Genomic DNA, 24,679 nt, shown 5'->3' with positions numbered 1-24,679 from the left:
GAAGAAACAAGTTTTAAGCAGCAGGTTGGCAGCCCGAGTTATCGATAAATAGTTGACCTTTTTTAACTGATCTACAAGCGGTCACACTGGTCAGCATATACATAGTTTTCAGTGGGGAAAATTTTTGTGGAGTGGATATTTCTTCATTTTAATTGTATTTAAAGTGTGTTTTTAAATACTTTAAGTCTGCTTTAAAGCAGTTTCAACATTTACTGACGCGGTAAGTACTAATATATTACAGTTTCATTAAGCTAATGTGATAGAAAAGTATTTAGAAAGCAGAAAACATTTTCCCCATGATGAAGTGAGTTGGTTGTTGTGAAAGGGAGCGGGGGAGTATATTACAGTTGCAGAATACGCCAACTAAATCAGATTTTATTTACATATCTTACATACCTAGATATGTGTGGCACAATTTTTAAAAGAAAACTTTGATCTTTATATTTGATCTTTATACAAACGTTAGTAGATAATAACATATGGATTATGTATCCATCTCCCGTTTTATTTCAATTATTACAGTGACATTGAATGCAATATGGAGACGCCTTTTTGAATTAAGATTAGTTAAAGAGTTGGCGTCCTAGAATGCAACAAGGGGTCGAGGGGGCAACGTAAACAAAGAGTTTGTTGGTTTTAAGTTAAAAACTTTACACATCCAAGTGACCTTAAATATAAATGATGTACACATGCACAATTGTGACACAGATACCAAATCTAAGAACGAATTGTGATTTATCCAGAATAAACATAGACATATTCGTCCTCCATGCTTAAAGTTGAAAGTTCTGCTCCTATGCATATTTTTCAGTAAAACAAGTTTTCTTTATTGCATTTTAAGAGTGTGTCTTTTAAATTTAACTTTATTCGCCTTTTGTGAGTCATAATATCTGTAATAAATGTAAATAACATTTGTTTACACCGGAAATCGAATCATTTTTAAGAGGGTATTAGCCTAGCAGGTTGGCAGTCCGACCTATCGATATATGTTGCTGTTATTCTCGAGTTAACTGCAAGCGGTCACACTGGTCAGCATATACATAGTTTTCAGTGGGGAAAATTTTTGTGAACTGGATATTTCTTCATTTTAATTGTACTTAAAGTGCGTTTTAAAATACTATTAGTCTGCTTTCAAGCAGTTTTATCAATTATAAACGCGGTAAGTTGCAAAAATATTAAATTTCAATTTGTGTAGGTGCAAGAATGGTGTTGTAAAAATTAGAAAACAGATTCTTGGGCGAGGAGAAGGTTGTTAAGCATGGGTGCGGGGGTGTGGTACACTTGCAAAGTATACACACACACACATACACAGACGCGCAAAGGCAAGCCAAACAAAATGTTTTATTCTATGCTATATTGTTTCTGTTTCATTCGATTAAGTTTATACAATGCATGTAAACAAAATCAAAATTTTTAAAACAAAACATATTTTTATTGTTCCTCTTTGCAAAGTGTGTTCTGTATGTAAGATACACACATACATATACATTTATGTTGCTATATGTGTATACAAATATATGAACGTGTGTGTGTGTGCTTAATCTAAGTGAAAAGGCACAAACTCTGCGCAGCATAATGCAGTTGGTTGAAACTCACTTGCCACTTTCTCTCTCTCTCTCTCTCTCTCCCACTGGCTCTCTCTCCATTTCTGATTTCTCTCCCTCCCTTATAAAAATGCAGCACTGTTGTTGCAATTGCGCTGGTTCTGCTTCTGCTTCTACTTCTTTTGCTGCTGCTGCGCTGCTTCCACTTCTGCCTCTGCTCACGTCGTTGTGTATCTCTTCTGTTTCGTTTTAACGGTTTGTTCGGTCGGTCGCATTATTAAGACGCTGCCGCTCCTAAAGTTGAAAAAAAAAACAAGTACATACCCACTTTTTTTTAACGAAGTACAGCAAGAAGCAGAACCAAAAGAAGAAATAAAAAGAGTTCCGTGTTAATAATAGGTACATATGTACATATATGCATATTAAATAGTTCGGTTTCTTTTTTTTTCTCCACAATCTCTTCAAATTATTTTAGAACTAAAATAACTCAAATTTACTCAGAATTCTCAGTGTTTTTTTTTTCATTAATCTTCTGAAACCTTTTAAAGGCAAGCAGGTACAACAATTTCAATGCATTTTTTTCGATTACCTGAAGTAAAGTGAAGTGTGTATACTTGGATCAAAAATGTTCAAAATATTGTAGCAATAATTGTGCAATAGACTTGTTATTTAAAATCAAGAAAGAAATATCTAAATCAAGTTTTAATTTAATTAGTTTATAATATTTACAAACTTTCTTCTTTTTTTTTAGGTGTGGTGTAAATCGCCTCAATCACCAAGATGAGTTACATGCCAGCCCAAAATCGTACCAGTAAGTATATAAATTTTAAATTAAAGAAAAGATCAATAATTACAATTTCATGTCCATATAACTATATCGAAAGTGAAATATTGATCTGTTGTATTTTTAAAACAAATCAAGTAAATCGGGTTGAAAACGTCTCGAAAAGTCTCAAAAATTTGCTTCAAAAAAGATTGAATATTTGTTATATGACTTGAAAATGTGTTCACAATTAATTTAGAATATATTTATTTTGTAAAATTCATAATATAATCAAAAAATGTGAACTTTTGTTGCGTCACTTTACATTTGAAGTATGTGGGCGGGGGAAGTCGCCCCTTCCCTTCACACGAAATGTGCTGCGTCAATTTCATTTTCAACTTGGCTGCCTTTTTTTTTTTACTCAACCCTTTACTCCTTATCAGAACTCAATTAATGAGTGCTGCTGCATGCATTGCACTTTTTCTATAACAAAAAGGGTTTTATTTTTTTTTTCCCCCGTTTTTGCATATATTATCTCTGTTTGAAGTATTTGAATGGGATCTCTTGACAATATACAAAGGCAAGCCTTAAATGATTAAGAAATCAATGACAGATTCATACATGAGATGGCATAATTAATACCACCCCACCAAAGAATGAAAGACGGGGGTGGGTGGGGCGTGTAACAATGGGGGTTGCTGTCTTTAAGATGCCCATTTATTCGTCAATAGTCTAGTACTCACTTACCTATTACTTGCAGTGTCGCATAACAATCAGTATAATCCGCCGGATCTACCGCCCATGGTTTCGGCAAAGGAGCAGACTCTTATGTGGCAGCAAAACTCATATCTGGGTGACTCGGGCATACATTCGGGTGCCGTCACCCAGGTGCCATCGCTATCGGGCAAAGAGGATGAAGAGATGGATGGTGATCCGCTTATGTTTGATTTGGATACTGGTTTTCCGCAGAATTTCACACAAGATCAGGTGGACGATATGAATCAACAGCTAAGCCAGACGCGCTCTCAACGTGTCCGTGCCGCCATGTTTCCCGAGACACTGGAGGAGGGCATTGAGATACCATCGACTCAGTTCGATCCTCAGCAACCGACTGCTGTGCAACGTTTGTCGGAACCATCGCAGATGTTGAAACACGCTGTCGTCAATTTGATTAACTATCAGGATGATGCCGAACTGGCCACACGGGCCATTCCCGAGTTGATTAAACTCCTGAACGATGAGGATCAGGTGGTGGTATCGCAGGCAGCAATGATGGTACATCAATTGTCCAAGAAGGAAGCCTCGCGTCATGCCATTATGAATAGCCCCCAGATGGTGGCCGCTTTGGTGCGGGCCATATCGAATAGTAACGATCTGGAGAGTACCAAGGCAGCTGTGGGTACTCTGCACAATTTGTCGCATCATCGCCAAGGTTTGTTGGCCATCTTTAAGAGCGGCGGTATACCGGCTCTGGTGAAATTGCTCTCATCACCGGTGGAAAGTGTTTTATTCTATGCCATTACCACACTGCATAATCTACTGTTGCATCAGGATGGCTCCAAAATGGCCGTACGCCTGGCTGGTGGCCTTCAAAAGATGGTCACTCTTCTGCAGAGGAATAACGTTAAGTTTTTGGCCATTGTCACCGATTGTCTACAGATTCTGGCATATGGCAATCAAGAGAGTAAACTTATCATTCTTGCCTCGGGTGGTCCCAATGAATTGGTACGCATTATGCGTTCCTATGACTACGAGAAGCTACTATGGACCACCTCACGGGTACTGAAAGTACTCTCGGTGTGCTCCAGCAATAAGCCGGCTATTGTTGATGCCGGCGGCATGCAGGCATTGGCCATGCATTTGGGCAATATGTCGCCACGTCTGGTTCAAAATTGCCTTTGGACGTTGCGTAATCTATCGGATGCGGCCACCAAGGTGGAGGGTCTTGACGCTCTACTCCAATCGCTGGTCCAAGTGCTTGGGTCGACCGATGTCAATGTGGTGACCTGTGCGGCTGGCATACTCTCGAATCTGACGTGCAACAATCAACGGAATAAAGCAACTGTCTGCCAGGTGGGCGGTGTCGATGCCCTGGTACGCACCATTATCAATGCCGGTGATCGTGAAGAGATCACCGAGCCGGCCGTTTGTGCATTGCGTCATCTAACGTCGCGTCACGTCGACTCGGAGATGGCCCAAAATGCAGTGCGTCTCAATTACGGCTTGTCGGTGATTGTGAAGCTATTGCATCCACCATCACGTTGGCCCCTGATCAAGGCCGTTATCGGGCTAATACGCAATCTGGCTCTCTGTCCGGCCAATCATGCACCATTGCGTGAGCATGGAGCTATACATCACTTGGTGCGTCTGTTAATGCGCGCCTTCCAGGACACAGAAAGGGTGAGTCTTGATAATTATCATTTATAATCTGCTTATCATTAACAACTTTTCATTTGATTAGCAACGTTCATCGATTGCCACAACTGGCTCCCAGCAGCCATCCGCCTATGCCGATGGTGTTCGCATGGAGGAAATTGTCGAAGGCACTGTTGGTGCCTTACATATATTGGCACGGGAATCGCATAATCGTGCCCTAATACGCCAACAATCGGTAATACCGATATTTGTGCGTTTACTTTTCAACGAAATCGAGAATATACAGGTAAGTTCAACTCAAAAGACACTTCCAAGGAACTTATCTGATCAAAAATTCTTTGTCTATATCTGCTGCTTAGCGCGTTGCTGCTGGCGTACTCTGCGAATTGGCTGCCGATAAGGAAGGTGCCGAAATTATTGAACAGGAGGGCGCAACTGGGCCTTTAACCGATCTATTGCATTCACGCAACGAGGGTGTTGCAACCTATGCCGCAGCTGTGCTCTTCCGCATGAGTGAGGATAAACCGCAGGACTACAAAAAGCGCCTATCGATTGAGTTGACCAATTCTCTGCTGCGCGAGGACAACAACATTTGGGCCAATGCTGATCTAGGCATGGGTCCTGATCTGCAGGTGCGTGTTGTGTGAAAAAAAAAACTATTTGTAGATATATATATACGCAAACAGATGTAGGGTAGATAGTGTAGTATTATATAAATCACTCGATTTTTGCTGATATTTTGGCCAATTCAATCTTTGGCTTTGTTTCTTTATATTTGTTGGCTTTCCTTTTGTTTTTCGTTTCTTTTACGCTAGGAAATTGTAAATATGAAAATTTTTATATTCTATTTTATTCATATCAATTATATATACACACATATACTCGCAGTATGTGTACATATATATATATATATATATTGTATATACATGTACATTTTTTACTATTCTAGAGTTTCACTTGGAATATCTTTAATTTGATAAACTTTTTTGTTTGGTTTTGTTTATGAAATGTAAAATTCTAAACGTAGGCATATATAGAGATTGTAGACAAATCGTCTGACTTTCGGGGCGAATTTATATACATATATATTTATATAAACACTTTATACGAAATAATATAGACCCACATATATACCACATAAACATAACAGATATAAGTATATATATCTATACAATTTGTGTTATGTTATTTGTTTATATGATTTAATTTTGTGTTTGGTTTTTTTTTTTTGTTAATTTTAAACCACTTTCTAATTATTATTATTATCATTATGATTATTATTGTTTGTTTATAATTGACTCACCAGTTTTTATTTATTTGTTTTTACATTTTTGTTTCTTTTTCCATTATGATTACGATTTGTGTGCAAAAAAAAAAAAAAAAAAAAACAAACCAAAACCAACATCAACACCGAAAAAACCACAAAAAAATCACCACCACCACCAAAAACCACGCACCACAACACAACAACAACAACAACAAACTTCTATCGTCCTCTGTGTTCCTCTCGATCGCTCGCACACACACACACACACCTCCTACTCCTGTTGTGGGTGTATGCTGCGTGTAATTTCTATCCTAACAACTTTTACTTCTCCATCCATTAAACAAACCAAAAAAAAAAAAAAAAAAAAAAAACGTAAATCAAATTCTATTACACACACACACACGACAAACCAACTCACACACACATGATCACATCACATAACAATCGAAATACAACCATCACAGGATATGCTTGGACCCGAAGAAGCATATGAGGGCCTTTACGGACAAGGTCCGCCCAGTGTGCACAGTTCGCACGGAGGTCGCGCATTCCATCAGCAAGGTATGTATAAATGTTGACCTCCCAAAATCCAAAGTCAAGCATTAGACATTTAAGGAGTCCAAATCGAATCAATCAATCCACCCTCCCCCCCACCCTAACTTTCCCACACCCGCCAAACTTTTGTGGACATTAAAAATTTGCCGAATTTTAAGGCAATTATTATTGGGTAACCCTTGCCCATTGAACTCCTGCCCCTTGCCATGTAACACATATGAACTATTCTCTCGTTATTTGTGTCTATAATTCAAACTCGCTTAGCCCCCCATTAACCCCCTTACCACCCCATAATGATCTAAACTCTCTACCTGCTTGTTAAATGTTTTTGTTCTATAAATTCCATTCGATCAGCACCAAACAAAGACCAAAATTTGGTTGCATGTAATAATGTTCCCCCCTTTCCCGCTAACCAAAACCACCCCCCACAAACCAACGTTTTTTAGAGCCCCGCCCCACTGCCCTTGTTCAGATTACTCCATTGGATTTTTTAATCCCCTTCTTAACGCACGCTTATTACAAAAACGAAACAAAAAAAAATTAAAAGAAAACATTTAATTACAGAGATACAAAAAGTCTTTAAAAGAAGTAACATTAGTAGAAGGATCTTAGATAAAAATGGACTAGAATAACAATTGAAAATGAAACAACTTTCTAAGTTTTCTTTAGCTTTATTTACATATATGCAACTTGAGAATCATACAGAATCTTTGAAACCCGTTTTTGAAATTTCTAAATATTGTTTTAAATAACTTTTCATTGATTCCCATCTTCTTTGAAGCTATTCTGAAATTGGAAAGGAATTGCAGTCCTAATCCACTACTAGAGAAACTGTTTCCACCCTTAACAAATAGTATAAAAGGATTGTTTTATGAAATTCCACAACCTAAATCTATCATTTCCCACAAGAGAAACTTTGACTTGGTTAGATCTATTAGTTTTTCAAAAACAATTTGAAAAGTTTTCTGAACTTGACCTGATCTAAATCGTTGGGTGAATGCAGAGCAACGTTGCTTCTTCTAACCAAAATGTTTACCCCCTCGTTTTTCTTGCAGTGTGTTAAAAAAGCACTACACAGTCACAGACACATACACACAAATGAGCACACCTTAACATGCGGGTCTTTTTCATATTTATATAGTTTAGAAGATCATGGCACAAAATTTATATAATCTATACAACATTATATACACACACACACAACTACAACAGAAAAGGCAATCAACAGGAGCTGCAGAGGATTCATTTAAAAAAAACAAAAAATTAGACCTCATTTTGGTGACTAAGAAAACTGCAATTTACTAATGTTATATTTACAAACAAAAGTATTCAAATTTGTTATACATTATTATTTGAGATCTTTTGTCCTTGTTTTTTTTTTTTTTTTTTTTGTTACTTCCAAATTAGTTTGTTTTTTTTTTTACTTGGTTCACTCTAGTTTTTTGTTTGTTGTTTCTGCATGTCAAAGAAATCAATCATATAAAAGCATGATATCTGTGGAATATAATGCAAAAAAAAAAACTATCCACTTTTAATCAGAAATTGATGTGCATAGATTATTAAATAATATATTTATATATATATATAGATAGTTTAGCCCAATAATTTATATAGACGATAAGAATTTGTTAATGTTAGTTTATTAATTTGCAGCTGATTTCTTTCTATTGATTTAAAAGAAGAAAATTCTTTTGTTTTTGCATCTTTATATAGATTTTGATTTTGTATTATTTTTGTTGTTTGATGGCGGAGTGACTTGATGTAATTATTGTTGTTGTTATCTCTTTCACAGGATATGATACTTTACCAATAGATTCGATGCAAGGTCTCGAGATCAGCAGCCCAGTTGGCGGTAGTGGTGCTAGCGGTGTTGCTGGCCCTGGCGGTGCCGGTAATGGTGCCGGTGGACCATCGGTTGTTGTGGCACCGCCCAGTGGTGCACCCACTTCACCATATTCGATGGACATGGATGTCGGTGAAATTGATGCGGGTGCATTAAATTTTGATTTGGATACCATGCCAACGCCACCCAATGACAACAATAACTTGGCTGCCTGGTACGATACCGACTGTTAGATTGAAGGAGACGACGATGATGAAGAAGATGACGAAGACGAAGAAGAAGTTGATGATGATGACATACATAATTATAATTATCTTTAATATATAATGCATTACATATACTACTACCCATATAAAAGAAAAATGGTAAAATTACACACAAAATGTTTGCAACAGAAATCCGAATTTATTGAATTTTGAAATGAAATGAATTTAAATGAATGCATTTTGGACTTACACACATGTCGAGTTTGAGTCGTTTCTATTTGAGAGCTATCGTGTTTTGTTTCATATATGATTGTTTGGTGATCATTGTGTGATTTGTATCTCAACAGATTTGCATTTAGAAGAAATTAGTTGGGCTACAGCAATTTCATTTGACGGATTTGTTCTAAGGCCATAGACGCATAATGGCCAAAGGATACATCAAATGCAAAGATTTCTCTACCTAAAGTTTAAAGAAATATTCAGTGCTCCAGTTTTAGATGCATTGAAAAATATGAGTACATATGTATATATATCTTTTTGTACAAAAATTTCCAATTTTCGTCACCATTTACGGAATGTTATTAGTTCAGATGGCACACCGTGCGTATACGTAATTGTTAAACAAATGGTGGGGTCTATGGCGGAGATAAAATCGGCTAAAAATATCTTCAAAGAGACAGTTGGAAATTTTGAATTTTCTAAATTTATTTTGCATATACACAAAAACAAATAAGATTGAATCATAAACTAACAACAACGTCTCATCCAAGGCAAGGTCATAATCCTATTACAGATGTTTACCAAACCATTTATGATCGACCGGCGAAAGCCATCGATGGCAGCCATTTAAATTGTTTTGTATGACATATTTCATGGTAAAAGGATTCTCATTGGAGCGCTCTTTAAGGTCCTCTTCGACTTGCTGCTGATCGAGCATTTCTTGGGAGACAACAGTTGCCTTGAATGGCAACTGATTGGCCACCTGTGTCAGGAATCCTTTAACCTCAATGAATTCGCATCTGCCGGCAATCTCGACAATGATGCGACCCGCTCGTATGGGTGTTACATAATGATCTATGGCACCCTTACCGCCACCCATGCGCTGACCTTGTCCCTTTTTGGTAATGGGTTGCCAGGGAGCGGGAATCCGCCAAGTGGCAAACATGGTGTCCGTATTCATTTTACGACCGATGGTCAGACGCATCATCTCGTAGTGGCCCCATCGTAAGCGGCCACCGCCAGTGGCAACAATGGCATACTGTTTGTGGAGCAGGGTATTATGTACAAGTTCTGGGCCACGCATGTAGCGAAGACGTTTCTGCATCTTGGGCGGGCGCAGATTGGGCGGATACTGAGGCATGCGCTCCATTATGCGCAACTTCGGACGCTCGACTTTCTCAATGTCTGGGTAAAAAGGATTTGGAGTTAGTCAATTGAATGAAACTTATGTCACGGCTGCTAGGGGAATGGATAATACTCACTTTCATATTTTATAGGCGGTGCAAAGTATTTGAGGCCCGCAGTGCTTATGGCACTAATGTTGCCAGCTATATTTGGAGGATAAGAGGGTATCAATTTCTCTGGTTGCGTTTTGGTCAACAATTTACACTTACATGCGACTGTATTTTTGCACAATTGAGTTACAGCTTTAAGGCTCCACATTGTTTATGGTCTATTTCATTCAGATAATATACAAAATAATATAAATATAACCGGCTGCTTGCTGCAGGTTACATCAAATATACCAATCAGATATGCCCGAATTGCGTTAAGCAGTGACTGTGACTTGGCATACGCCGTGATTGAAAGCAGTGACATAAAAATAGCTATGCAATTAATTTATCATCAGGCTTAGCCAGTTGTAGAGTCTTAATAAATGAAAACAGACAAAAATTAATTAATAAGACATTGGCTCTTGTGCTTGGCCAAATAAATGATTTATATTCAAGTCAGATTTTGGTAGGTGGTCACACTTACAATTTGTTGCAGGTGCCCATTATAAATATGCTGATCGAAATGCAACACTGTTTCTCTTCTTTTTATATACACTGAAAATAGTGATGACCCACACCCAGCGGATCAGTAAAGAGATATCGATATGCTATGTTGATTAATTAATTTCCTGATACCAACACCTGCTTAATAATTATGTTTAGGTAATATTGAATGATTTCTTGCTTTTCCTATGTGATGAGAATTGCAATTTCAAGTGAAATTCATTTTTGCATGAATTTTGTTCTCATCGATGATTGTTGGTATTTTATCGATATTTTAACCATCGCTGGTCACGTCCGAAGTCCCATCACCAGCTGAAAATAAATTTTAATAGAAATTTATAAAAAATCCTTAGAAATAATGCATAAGAGAAACAAATATTAAGCCAACACTATTAAAAATAAGTGACAAACACAAAACACTTGCTGGGCCAGCGATTTGCAGTGTTCGCCTGTGTGCTGTGGCGTCTTGTTATGAATATATCGAAGGTGACAACATCGCTTGCTGCTGCGGCCGCTGCCGCCGAAAAAGCAAAACCTGAACGTGTAAATGTAAATGCAGCATCTGCAACAGCAGCTACAGGCGCACCAACAGGCGCAGTGGGTGTCAGCACTGGAGGAGCAACCATTAGCTATCAAACAATTAATCTGCAGAAGCGTGCCAGCGTGGATAGTGGTGAACAGAGTGACGATTCGAATCTGAATCGTAAAAAACTGAAAACGGAACTCATTATCTGTCCATCGCCCGCCAAACAACAACATCAACGGGGACCTGGTGGAGTAAGTGTAGTTAGTGCTATACACACATCGCTTGGATCTAGCTCTACTTCCGTCAACACCAAGGATGAGACTGCTAGCGAAGATGCGTGGGATCAGCAACAGCAGACGCGAGAGGAGCAGCAGCAGATTATAGTGTGTAATTTTGGCTCCTCCACCGCCACCAACACCACCGAGATGAGTGCAATCAAACAAGAAGAGGTGGCCGAAGGCAACCAGAAGCAAAGTAAGTGTAATTAAAAAGCAAACATGACCATGCGCGTGTATTAAACAAAACTAAATTTTGCTTTACCTTTTTTTGTTTACAGATTTTATCAGCTTTACCAAAAAAGAAGCGGCATCATCTGTTGCTGTCACTGCGTCCGCCGTCTCCTCGTCATCATCATCATCGTCGTCGACAGCCTCCGTTATATCAATTGAGCCATCTGGCGGCGGCGGTGGAGGAGGACCCGGTGGTGGTGGTGGCACAGATCTTCCCGAGCAATCGAATAAATTTGATCCATTAGAGCATGTTACCACAACTGCATCGGGTACATCGATTATTCTCAATACAAACAATGGAACCATTATGACTACCACCACCACCAATCAAAAGCCTGGCCAGACCAATTATAATCTCTTCAATGCCACCAGCCAAACACCGACATTGCTTAACCGTGTCAATCTGCATTCCAAGCTGAAAGGCCAGCCCCTCATGATGAATGCCAAGAAGCTAGCCGAGGTCACCCAGACGACGGCCAAAGTGTCCATTGGTAATAAAACGATATCTGTGCCGCTGCTTAAGCCATTAATAACTGCATCCGCTGCCGGCGGTGCCACAATTGTCGAGAGTAAACCAATGCAACAATTGCCTATTGGTGGTCAGATAGTAACGACAACCACCGGCCCGTCACAACAGACGCAACAGTCGCAACAGCAGCAACAACAGCAGACACAACATATCAACTACACCAAATTGCTAAAGCGAGGGCCCAAAAATCCCACCACAATTGTCTCATTCTCGGGACTGCAGATTAAGCCGGCTAATACTAAGATTGTGACCGCCAAGGTGGTCAGTAAAAAGATGTCATTGCAATACCAGCAGCAGCATCAACAGCAGCAGCAGCAACAACAGCAGCAGCTTCAGATCCAACAGCAGCAATCCACTGGCAGTTTGGCTCCACCCACAGGCAGCATAGTGACCATAACGACTACAAATCCCAATCAGACATATACCATGGTGCAACAACAGCCGCAGCAGCAGGATACGCCATCCACAGGAGGTGTAGCTAACTCATTAAGCGGTGGAGATGCTGTTGATGCCGTAGATACAAATCCACGACAGAAACCGACTTACAGCGAGAATATACAAAAGATTCTCTACAAAAGTAAATCTCTGGAAAGTGCAGGATCGAATGAGGAGTTTACCAATATTAATAGCGTGGTCATTAAACCGCTGGACAAGAGTCAATTGAATTGTGGATCGGGTTTTAACATATTTAAAGCGACACCAGCAACGTCCAATTCATCGGTAGTTACTTCGTCCACATCATCGGGAGTTGTTGAGCTGCCCTCAGCTTCCTCCGCGTCTGCATCCTCCTCTGGAGCCACCACAACGAGTACATCTGTCTCGGTGTCGGCGATTCTAAATGAGGTGGCAGTGGCCAAATCAACGCCAGCCACCATATGCATAAATAGTCCGGCTGTTGGTGGTGGTAGTCGTCCCATAATCTCGATACAGAAAAACATCTCTCTGGTACTATCCAAATCGTCAATGGCCCAACAAAAAGCAAAGATGGTGACCACACAGTCTGGAGCATCTGTGGTTGGTTCTACCATACAAATGCATACGGTGCCGCTGCAGCAGCAGCAGCAGCAGCAAACGCTTCAGCAATCGTCCGATCAGACATTATCAGATCAGTCGACAAAATCATCTATGCAGATTAAACTGACGCCGCAAACGTTAACAACCACAGCAATAGCCACTTCCTCGACCATCGTTGCCGCCACCTCCGTCGCCTCCACAACCACTACCACGCCCACCAAACTAAATGTTAGCCAGGTGACCAAGTTGGAGGAGTTGTCTGCTGACAACAAAACCAAAATGATTATAAAACATCAACAACAACAGCAGCAACAGAATCAGGTGAACGTGCAAGATTCCACACCCAGCAATAGCAGTAGCATCACCAGCACCACCACCAGCAGTAGCAGTAGCGGTGGCACCACCAATGCCACCATCAAGGAGCAGCAGCAGCAGTCAGATCAACATAATGATGCAGTTTTACCAGTTGTTGCTCCTGCTCCAGCTCCCGTTGTTACTGCTCCGGTTGCTCCTACTCCGCCAAATAATGGTCAGGCACAGCGTGTGGATGACTCGAATAATGCTCTATTAAAGCAATTGCTCCAGAATTCATCTAGTAGCCATAATCTCAGCCAGATTAGTATAACATCATCGCATGTATCGGCCAGCGGGCCATCGGGAGGTGGAGCTGGAGGAGTAAATGCATCGAGTACTGCTTCACTTTCGGCCCGGAAGGTGATTAATGTGCGTGCTCCTAGCATGGGTTTGGTTAGCTCGCTGGAAGCCCAATTGGCCAGGCCAGTTATTCCCCCAGTGCCGGCGGCTGTGAGCAACAGCAGCAGTAACAATGCCGGAGGAGTGGTCACATCGACGGCGACACCAAGCACCCCCACGACGACGACAACGGCCACAACCCTTAATCAAAGTGGTGCTCCTTCCATTACAGCTAATCCCATGGCCAGTGACCAGCAGAAGCAGCAGCAGCAGCAGCCGGCGGTGGTTAAAACAGAACAGCAACAACCACAAGGTCCTCCGCCACCACCTCCCCCTTTGCCATCGCCACAAACCCATCATCCATCCCATACCCATCAGACTCTTTCTCTGCCTCCCCCGTCATCATCGTCAGCATCATCATCATCGTCATCTCAACAGCAGCTGCAATTGAAGCAATCTGTGCAAATTGTATCCAAGGAGACATCATTTATATCGACACCACATCTTGTTCCTGTGACAACTCCATTAATTGATTCTACAACCAAAACGGAACAAATACTACCACCTCCGCCATCATACGAATTGGCCACCTCGTCCTCATCGTCATCTACCAATTCCACAACCATATCGGCTCCAGTCTCCAATGTTACCATATCTGTATCAACTAAACCCATTGCAATCGATCAAACCCAAGAAAATGAGTCATCCCATGCAGGTGACTCTGTCCCATCTACAGATCAACAGATGGTCGTCATGGAGCAACAGCAACAAGCGACGCAACAGCCGCAACAACAACAGCAACAACATTCAAGTACGTCCTGGAAATTGCCAGAGCAATTGAATCATCAAGCTAATGTTCAACTGGAACAACAACAACAACAACAACCCAATCATATTATCAAAATTCTAGGAGTAGAGGTCCAAAAAAGAAAGCATTCGATGCAATTGCCACTGGAGGAGAAGCAGCAGCAGCAACAACAACAACAACAACTATTGCCGCCGCCACAGCAACAACATCAACATCATGCAGTGTCGCCAGTGACACCATCATCCCAGGAGAAGGTACAACTGATTACTGGTTATGCAAAGAAAACTTTATCCAATCAACAACAATCAATCACCCCGGATATGCCACTTCATCAGCAGCAAACGACAGCGCAGCTCCATCACCTGCAGCAGCAGCAACAGGCAATTATCCATCATCCTCAGGAGCCACCAGCCAAACCGGGAGATCAGCGTAAACGACGAAAACGCGAAAACGTTCAAAAGTCTCGTCGTGGTAATCTAAATGCTGGCACACCTACCGGACTTGGAGCATCGGCGGGTGGAACAAATCTCAAAGATTTTCCCATCGGTGGTCTAATGCCTGGTGGTAACATTGTGGGTACCACAACCCTGCCCTCCGGTGCTGTCGTACAAATGGCTACTGGCGGAGGATTAGCCAACACTACCGCCGCCTATATGCAGGGTGGCCATCCAAATGCTGTTGGGCATCATCCTGCCATGGTATCCAATGCCGCCGCCGCCGCGGCTGCAGCCAGCATTGGCAACAGTGGATCATCGCCCATGTTAAAGAAACGTGTGCGTAAATACTCAAAGGTCGAGGAAGATCACGATGCCTTCACCGAAAAGCTAATGACGCATATTAAGCAAATGCAACCGCTTCAAGTGCTTGAGCCGCTGTTAAATCGTAATTTCCTTATTGGATGCTCAGATCTGGGTCCAGCTGTAGCGAGTAATAGTAGTAGTGGAGCCAGTGGAGGAGCCAGTGGCGGTGGCAAGGCAAAGAGTTCAACATCAGGAAGCACATCCGGTGGTGGTGCTGGAGCCTATTCACGTGGTGGTTGGCCGTTGCTGATGCGCGGCGGCGATGACACCGAGCAATTGGGAGCCAATTGTAAATTTGGACAGGTGCGTCATCCCAGTTTACCATCTCTATACGATAGCGAACGTTTTGGCGGCCATTCGCCGTCTCTGCCACCACCTGGACCCTTGGGTGGTAATAAATCCCTGTCGACCATACAAAACGATTTCTACGATCAAGAGTTCTCCACGCATTTAGAGCGTAATCCTCGTGAACGCCTCGTCCGGCATATTGGTGCTGTGCGCGATAGCCAAACGGAGACAATTGAGCTGGTGGAGCAACCACAGCCGCTAATTGCCACCTTGCCACGCCTCACACGATATCCGGGATTGATACTCTTGAATAATACCAGTCGTTGTCATGGCATTGCCGGTGGACGGATGTCTCCGGTGGCTTTATCGGAGGATTTTACCACACTACGATTGCCCATTTCACCCGTTTTGCGTTCCTGTGCCGAGGAGTTGCGCAAATCTCAGCATCTGGAGATGGGTGGACCTGCTGGTGGTAGTCATAACAACAACAACAATAATAACAACTATCAACAGAAAAACCAAAATGTGATACTCTCCCTGCACTCATCAGCCTCAGATAATATAGTTGGCGTTTTGAGGGATCTGGCCAATCTTCTGCATTTGACACCATCTCCGGGCATAAGCTGTCGCGTTATTGATGACAAGTCAACGCTGGAGAAGACGACAACGGACGCGACGCCAGAAGCAGGGGCAGCAGCAGCGCCAGCAGCAGGAGAGGATGGAGGAGGTGGTAGCGATACTGAAGGCAATCGTGAACGAATCAGTCAAAGTCATTTAAGAAAAATTCTCATGGGCAGACGTAAAATTTGCCGTGGCTGCGATTCCGCCATTGCGGCATTTGGTATTCGTGTACCCAAAGATGAACAATCACCGGAGGATAAACCCTCGCCACGGTTGGCTCAATTGCAGGCTCTATTGCCTGGCTATGTCCCACAGCCAGCCTATGACTATTTCTGTAGTCGCACCTGCCTGACCAAGCACAAATGGTCCACAACAAGCACAAGTGGTGGCCAACAAACAGATTCAACGGCATCCACGAAACCATCAGCATTGGCAAAAATGAAATTATCCGCCTCCGCCTCGCCCGATGAGCTACAGTCAAAGATCAATGAAATTCCAACGGCAAAGCGTAAATGCATTGTCAAGTGCTTTAGTGCCGATTGCTTTGGACCCGCCACCACGGCAGCGGAAGACAGTAAGGGTGCTGTGCCACCCAATAACACAGTCTGGGAAACTGGCGACTCTGGCCAACAGCAGCAACTGGAGGATACACGTCAATGTGTCTTTTGCAATCAACGCGGCGATGGCCTGGCCGATGGTCCATCGCGTCTGCTTAACTTTGATGTGGACAAGTGGGTAAGTGTATTTAACTTTCGATCCCCTTTCTTTGGATCTCTTATTGATTAGTTGATTCCCCAGGTCCATTTGAACTGTGCCTTGTGGTCGAACGGTGTCTATGAGACTGTTTCCGGTGCCTTGATGAATTTCCAAATAGCTCTACAGGCGGGTCTTAATCAATCCTGCAGCGCCTGCCATCTATTGGGGGCAACCATTAAATGCTTTAAATCACGCTGCAATGCCATATATCATTTACCCTGCGCCATCAAGGAGGACTGCATGTTCTATAAGAATAAATCGGTTCATTGTAGTGCCCATGCAGCCGCCGCATCATCCATCGGTGGTTCATCAGGCGGTTCAGGCTCCAATTCGGTATCTGGTTCAAGCGGATCGGGTTCTGCCATGGCCACAGGTGGCGGCGCGGCCGATAATGAGCTCAGCTCATTCATTGTCCATCGTCGGGTCTTTGTGGATCGTGATGAGAATCGTCAAGTGGCCACTGTGATGCACTATTCGGAGCTAAGCAATCTATTGCGTGTGGGCAACATGACCTTCTTGAATGTGGGACAATTGTTGCCGCATCAATTGGAAGCTTTTCATACGCCCCATCATATATATCCCATTGGCTATAAGGTGGTAAGTAATCTCAGGTGGATCCCAGTTCCAAAGAATATCAGTCACTTATCAATCAATCTTCTTTCATTACGCAGAGTCGCTACTATTGGTGTTTGCGACGACCGAATCGTCGATGCCGCTACATCTGCAGCATTGCGGAGGCCGGATGCCGTCCCGAATTCCGTATCTTGGTACAGGATACTGGCGACAAGGCTGAACCGGATCGTGAATTCCGTGATAGCACACCGACAGCCGTGTGGCAACAGATTCTGCAGCCCATTCAGCGATTGCGTAAGGTCCACAAATGGCTGCAATTATTCCCGCAGCATATCAGTGGAGAGGATCTGTTTGGTCTTACGGAACCAGCTATTGTTCGTATATTGGAGAGTTTGCCTGGCATTGAGACGCTAACCGATTATCGCTTTAAATATGGACGTAACCCGCTATTGGAATTCCCGCTGGCCATCAATCCATCGGGTGCGGCACGCACTGAGCCCAAACAACGTCAGCTTTTGGTTTGGCGTAAACCGCATACGCAACGCACTGCCGGCAGCTGTAGCAGTACCCAACGTATGGCCAATTCGGCAGCGATTGCCGGAGAGGTGGCATGTCCATATAGTAAGCAATTTGTTCACTCCAAGAGTTCTCAGTATAAGAAGATGAAACAGGAATGGCGAAATAATGTTTATTTGGCAAGGTAACAAACACAAATTAGGGGGAGGAGGGGAAGGAGAAAAATCATTCATCATTTTATCTCTCTCTTTCTCTAGGTCTAAGATTCAAGGTCTGGGCTTGTATGCGGCCAGGGATATTGAGAAGCATACCATGATCATTGAATATATAGGCGAGGTCATACGCACAGAAGTATCTGAAATACGTGAAAAGCAATACGAGGCAAAGGTAAATTTGAAACTCTCTGAAGATTATCTCCATAAATTGATTGATTGTTGTCCTTTCTCTGTTAGAATCGTGGCATTTACATGTTCCGCCTTGATGAAGATCGCGTTGTTGATGCCACTTTAAGCGGCGGTTTGGCTCGTTACATTAATCATTCGTGCAATCCCAATTGTGTCACCGAAATTGTGGAAGTTGATCGTGATGTGCGAATCATAATATTTGCCAAACGGAAAATTTATCGGGGAGAAGAGGTAAGTTTTTGAATTCGAATTAAACATCAACTCTATAGTTTCTATATAATTTTTTCATTGTCTGTTTTACAGCTTTCGTATGATTATAAATTTGATATTGAAGATGAGTCACATAAGATACCATGTGCCTGTGGAGCGCCCAATTGCCGTAAATGGATGAATTAGAATGCATCGTCAAAGCCAGCCAGCCAGCATGTGCGCCTGCCAAGATTACCTTCTATCATTCTCTCCCAAACCCAGTGAACAAAAATTGTTATAGCTTGATCAAAACACAAAAAAAAGAAGAGAACACGGCAATTTTATAGATTTCAATTTGTACTGCAAGAGCAGCAGTATGTATATAAGATTATATATATATATATATATATATATATATATGTACATATATATGTAATATTGTAATTAATGTAGAATGTGCCCACGAATGGCCAAAACATTGAAACCATTTTAGCTAATTTGATCCCATCCCCTCTCCATGTCCCCCCTCCATCACTGTATTGCCTGAAGGCCAAGTGTTTTTTTTTTTTTTGAAAAGATAGCTTAAATTTACGATCAAGATCAAGCTTCATTTATATATATATAATATATATATTATATATACATACTGTTAGTAATCTAAGCAAAAATTATAATTATATATATAATTTTTATTAATATAAAATAATAGACTCTCCCTGCTCCTTCTACACTTAACGACGATCTGCTGTCCACCACACAAAACAAAACAAAAACAAATAACAATTTAAAAAAGTAAAAACACTTTATTTTGATTAATTCGTTCGTGGGCACACTCTTTAGTGCCAGTCTGTGTGTGTGTGTGTTTGAGTGCATGCGTATGCGTGTGTGCCTTTGTTTAGTTTTAGTTTATAATTAAATGATCCATTATTTTCTTTTATGCAGCAAATGTGTGTGTGTGTGTGTGTGAGTGTGCGTGTGTGTGGCCCAAAAATGAAGTAAAACATGAAACAAATTATAAGCAAAGCAATCAGCAGGTTTACATCTTAACGTTTACCATTATTTTTTTTTTGTGAATCATTCAATTTATTTTATTTTTTAACTAGGTTTTTTTCAATATTAGTTCTTTTTTTAGTTTTCTAAGCAAATTATCTAATAGTTTTATTATTACATTATACATATTATGTACTACTATTCAATCAACTGTATTTTTCTCGCTAATTTTAAGTAAAACAAAACGTTTTTCTCTGTATAAATTAATATTGTTTTATTTATTTGCACTTGCGCTTTTCATTTTGTTGTGTTTACTGTTCTTCCTCTTCTATCCCTTATAAAACATAAATTAATTGAACAATGAGAGAGGATTAGGACGATACAATACAAACAAACTGTTTAATTAAAAATTTAACAATCTATAAATATCTGTATATTTATGTGTATGTAGTACAATGTAGATATACGAAAGATAAAACAATAACGATTTTATACAAGGTTTAGGGGTTTTCTTTTCTAATTACTAATGTATGTGCATATATGTACATCTCCATGGTTATACTTTTTTCCCACCATATCTTTTGACGATGGCGAACAGCTTTTGACAACTGACCATAAAGGCCAAGACGAGCATATCGAAATTTTTTATATACCATGATATATTGTACATTATATGAAGTCTACGGTTTTTGTCAAGAAATGTTTTATAAAATACGCTCATGCGATCGGCGTAAGTATCATCCGTTTCGTTTACATTGATTTTATGTAAACGTATAAAATCGGCTTTTTCCTGTGAAAACGAGGGAAATGGCAATAGATTAATATGTATATCATTTTTCTCATTCGCACTTACGTCGTAAAAGCGTTTGTTGTGCCTTGTCCAGAAATCAATGTTCCAGGCTTCTACTTCAAGTTGTTTTAGCCGTAACTTTTTGGCCAATTCCGTTTCATTTTTATCAATGTGACGAACATACGGCCGTAAATTTGATAATTTATCTGGCGGTCCTATATAATCACATTTCACCGCATGTGGATCCGGTCGCTCGGCCAAAGCACCCTGTACTACTTTAGGCCTTCTCCTCGGTGCGGCTGTTACATAGTGCTGTTATGATACAATTTGATTTCAATAAATAAGCATTTCCATTTCCTAAAACCGGGCATAAACTTACTTTGATGAATGGCGAAGAAATTTGCTTTCGAACTGGAAGTGCCAATGTCAGGCATTTGTGCATTTTAATAAAAACTTTTGAAAATAACACTTTATTAATAAATTGTCAGCTGGTGGTTGGTTCTAGAGTTGCCACTACGTCAATTAGGCAAATTCTTAGACTATCGATATCCGATATCACGCTATAGCGTGGCAACTCTGTGATTTGGCTGAATGTAAGAAGCATCGAGAAGCGTTAGCATCTTTCACATTTTTAGCATTAAACCAAAAAAAAAACTATAAGAAAGTAATGTCCGAAACGGACTTGGAGCAGACGCGCTTTGAAGGGGATCCAGATCCGAACCAGGATCAGCATCAATATGATGAACAGCCGTCCACCAGCAATAAATATGAATTGCAGCACAGAGCACGATCTCCACACACGCCGGTTGAGGATGTGGCGGATGAATTGAATACCAGTGGTTCAACTGAAAACTCGGATGGTTCTGGTACCACCACCACCGATGCAGACCAGTCAATGGAAGTAGAAAGCCATGTGGAAGAGAGCATAGATGAGGCAGATGATGATGATGATGGCGATGGGGATGACGATGATGATGGCGATGGTGATGCAGAAGGTGATGGCGATGCAGATGCAGACATTGACGCTGATCCAGGCGTTGAGGCTGATCCTGACGTTGGGGCTGATCCAGACGTTGAGGCTGATCCAGACGTTGAGGTTGATCCAGACGTTGACGCTGAGCCAAACGTTGAGGCTGATCCAGACTTTGAGGCTGATCCAGACGTTGAGGCTGATCCAGACGTTGAGGCTGATGCAAACGTTGAGGCTGATTCCGAAGCAAATGTTGAAGCCGATAATGAAGCTGATGTAGAGCGTAAAGGCGAAGCAGGTGTGGAGGGTGATGTCGAAGCAGATGTAGAACCTGAAGGCGGAGTTTATGTAGAACCTGAAGGGGATGTAGTTGTAGAACCTGATGGCGAGCCAGAGTTGGAGCCTTATGGCGAACCAGATGTAGATGATAATGGCGATGGAGAACCTCCAGCGAAACGAGAAAAGCGAGACGTATGCAGTCCCATCTCGGATGATGAAAGCAGCAACAGTGGCAGCACCTCAACTTCATCTGGTTCGGAAGCGAGTTCTCATTCCACTGATAACGAGGATGATTGCACCGAATATCCTTCACCAGCATCGCCTGTTACAGTTGTCTGTGTTGAGGATATGGGCCACTGTGAAGACATAAGTAGTCCGTCACCAGTGGAAGCCACTAATATTCAGGAGCCGGCAGAGAAGCACGATGAACTGCAGACGCCTATGGAGAACATAACAGATCTAACGAAAATAACAGAAGAAGTGCCAGAGACTCCAGCATCTCCCACTGATGAGGAACAGGCGGAGGTTGGCGTAATAGATCCATCATTTATGCGAGCTCGCTATGTTCAACCACCGATGCATCACCACATGCAAGATGATAGTGGGCTGCAACTGCAACATCAACATCATCAACAACATCAACATCATCAACAACATCAGCTTCAACAACATCAGCATCAACAACATCAGCATCAACAACATCAGCATCAACAACATCAGCATCAACAACAACAACAACAGCTGCAACTGCAGCAGCAGCAACAACAACAGCAAATGCTTCAACCTCGACTCGCACCACGAGATCCGCGACAAAGACACATGCCACCGCCTCTACCTCAGACACATTCCCAGCCTCATCCGTATGTTCATCCGCATGCGGTTCAATCAATATTTTCACCACCAGCACCAAAGCCGCCAAAGCCACCACCAACAACAGTAAGAAATCTTTTAAATGAAGACATTGAAACTATATCGGATGATAGTAGCGAAGCCGCCGATAGCTCCAGCGGTGATGACAACGATGACGACGACGACGACGACGACGATGATGATGATGATGATGACGATGATGATGATGATGACGACGATGATGACGAGGATGAGGATGATGACGATGATGATGTCATACTAATTGAACAGGAGAAGCCTTTGAGAGCATCACCACACTTTGGGATGGGAGCTGGGCTACTCAAAACGATTGATATCAACGAGAATCCCGACAAGATCTACTACATACGACGGGACGATGGCACCGTCCATGCGGGCCATGTCCTTCAGGCGCGCAGCACCGAGCAGTCATCAACAGTCCCGAACGAGTATTATGTCCACTATGTGGGTCTCAATCGTCGCCTGGACGGCTGGGTGGGACGACATCGGATCTCAGATAATGCCGACGATCTGGGTGGCATTACAGTGATATCGCCTACCAGTGATCAACCAAGCACCAGTCACCATCTACAACAACAGCAAGCAGCTGCCGCAGCGGCCGCCGCCGCATCCGGAGGAGGGCCATCATCCAAAGCTGATCCAATGGGCAGTAATGCTGCTATAGATCGTCATAAGCGTCGTGGCCAAAAGGATTACTATCTGTCAGCTTGTGAGAACAATCGTTACGATTACAGCGATCGTAAGATGACACGTTATCAGAAGCGACGTTATGATGAGATTAATCATGTCCAAAAGAGCCATGCTGAGCTAACTGCCTCACAGGCGGCCCTGGAGAAGGAGCACGAGTCCATAACTATGATTAAATACATTGACAAACTGCAATTCGGTAATTACGAGATAGATACCTGGTACTTCAGCCCATTTCCCGGAGAGTACGGCAAGGCGAGGACTTTGTATGTTTGCGAATACTGTTTGAAGTATATGCGATTACGGAAGAGCTACAGTTATCATCAGTATGAGTGCAAGCGTCGTCATCCACCTGGCAACGAGATCTATCGCAAGGGTAACATCTCAATCTTTGAGGTAAATGGGAAAGAGGAGCCGCTCTACTGTCAGCTTTTGTGCCTGATGGCAAAACTCTTTCTGGACCACAAGGTTCTGTACTTTGACATGAATCCCTTTCTGTTCTATGTGCTCTGCGAAATTGACAAAGAGGGTAGTCATATTGTCGGATATTTCTCCAAGGAAAAGATGCAGGAGAATAACAATGTGGCCTGTATTCTGGTGTTGCCACCTCATCAGCGCAAGGGTTTTGGTAAACTACTCATCGCATTTAGCTATGAGTTATCCCGGAAGGAAGGCGTTATCGGAAGCCCAGAGAAACCATTGTCCGACTTGGGGCGACTTAGCTATCGCAGCTATTGGGCCTATTCACTGCTGGAACTGATGAAGGTTCGCTGCTCACCAGAACAGACGACTATTAAAGAGCTCAGCGAGATGAGCGGCATAACCCAGGATGATATCATTTATACACTGCAATCCATGAAAATGATTAAGTACTGGAAGGGTCAGAATGTCATCTGTGTCACATCGAAGATGATAAACGATCATCTCCAACTGCCGCAATTCAAACAGCCCAAATTGACCATTGATCTGGATTGTTTGGACTGGAAGCCACAGAATGCTCCATCGACATCGTTTGCAGCTCAGGCCAGGCTACTCTAAGCATTGGACATACATACATATGTGTTATATATAATTTTTTTTTTTTTAATATATTTAAACCATTTTTTTTTATTATATTTAAACAATTTTTTTTTTTAGTTTTAAGGAATTTTTTTTTGTAATAATTAGAACAAGATGGTAAATTTGTCCGAAACATTGTTAAATCTTTTGAATGGAATGGAAAAGTGGTTTCTTATAGCGGCAAACATTTTTGGACCTTTCAAACAGCCCTCGCATTTTATTATCGATAAACACTGTTA

The 24,679-nt window shown here is 41.8% G+C and overlaps 5 protein-coding genes across 8 annotated transcripts; 3 read left to right on the top strand and 2 right to left on the bottom strand.

Moving 5' to 3' along the window:
- The first annotated feature begins 90 nt into the window (after positions 1-90).
- LOC6644654 (armadillo segment polarity protein) lies at positions 91-8,746 on the top strand. Of its 4 annotated transcripts, none has more exons than XM_015177929.3 (7): positions 92-220; positions 2,296-2,355; positions 3,068-4,707; positions 4,769-4,969; positions 5,043-5,315; positions 6,415-6,511; positions 8,298-8,746. In XM_015177929.3, exons 2-7 carry the CDS (start codon positions 2,325-2,327, stop codon positions 8,579-8,581), a joined length of 2,526 nt encoding a protein of 841 aa, XP_015033415.1. In that variant the 5' UTR covers positions 92-220; positions 2,296-2,324; the 3' UTR covers positions 8,582-8,746. The 4 variants fall into 4 exon arrangements, with proteins under 4 accessions (XP_023032652.1, XP_015033415.1, XP_002067359.1 ...); XM_002067323.4 differs by lacking the exon at positions 92-220 and adding an exon at positions 1,023-1,159; XM_047011658.1 differs by lacking the exon at positions 92-220 and adding an exon at positions 1,809-1,943.
- Positions 8,747-9,241: 495 nt separating this feature from the next.
- Positions 9,242-10,431, bottom strand: LOC6644768 (39S ribosomal protein L16, mitochondrial). Its single transcript, XM_002067324.4, has 3 exons — positions 10,168-10,431; positions 10,036-10,101; positions 9,242-9,958 (listed from the first exon to the last, which is right to left on the bottom strand). The coding sequence occupies exons 1-3, from the start codon at positions 10,214-10,216 to the stop codon at positions 9,342-9,344; spliced, it is 732 nt and encodes a 243-aa protein (XP_002067360.1). The 5' UTR covers positions 10,217-10,431; the 3' UTR covers positions 9,242-9,341.
- Positions 10,432-10,832: 401 nt separating this feature from the next.
- Positions 10,833-19,576, top strand: LOC6644769 (histone-lysine N-methyltransferase trr). The gene is made up of 7 exons (XM_023177122.2): positions 10,833-11,551; positions 11,634-17,074; positions 17,138-17,692; positions 17,767-18,368; positions 18,442-18,571; positions 18,637-18,819; positions 18,892-19,576. The coding sequence occupies exons 1-7, from the start codon at positions 11,023-11,025 to the stop codon at positions 18,982-18,984; spliced, it is 7,533 nt and encodes a 2,510-aa protein (XP_023032890.1). The 5' UTR covers positions 10,833-11,022; the 3' UTR covers positions 18,985-19,576.
- Positions 19,577-20,138: 562 nt separating this feature from the next.
- On the bottom strand, positions 20,139-21,082 carry LOC6644770 (COA8 family protein CG14806, mitochondrial). The gene is made up of 3 exons (XM_002067326.4): positions 20,937-21,082; positions 20,621-20,869; positions 20,139-20,557 (listed from the first exon to the last, which is right to left on the bottom strand). The coding sequence occupies exons 1-3, from the start codon at positions 20,997-20,999 to the stop codon at positions 20,324-20,326; spliced, it is 546 nt and encodes a 181-aa protein (XP_002067362.2). The 5' UTR covers positions 21,000-21,082; the 3' UTR covers positions 20,139-20,323.
- Positions 21,083-21,149: 67 nt separating this feature from the next.
- On the top strand, positions 21,150-24,470 carry LOC6644771 (males-absent on the first protein). Its single transcript, XM_047011600.1, has 4 exons — positions 21,150-22,472; positions 22,533-22,657; positions 22,748-22,807; positions 22,892-24,470. Exons 1-4 carry the CDS (start codon positions 21,225-21,227, stop codon positions 24,417-24,419), a joined length of 2,961 nt encoding a protein of 986 aa, XP_046867556.1. The 5' UTR covers positions 21,150-21,224; the 3' UTR covers positions 24,420-24,470.
- Positions 24,471-24,679: the final 209 nt, after the last annotated feature.

The sequence above is a fragment of the Drosophila willistoni genome, assembly GCF_018902025.1.
Source record: "Drosophila willistoni isolate 14030-0811.24 chromosome XL unlocalized genomic scaffold, UCI_dwil_1.1 Seg142, whole genome shotgun sequence".
In the NCBI taxonomy this organism is placed as follows: Eukaryota; Metazoa; Arthropoda; class Insecta; order Diptera; family Drosophilidae; genus Drosophila; species Drosophila willistoni.
This window is presented reverse-complemented; position numbering and strand designations above follow the sequence as displayed.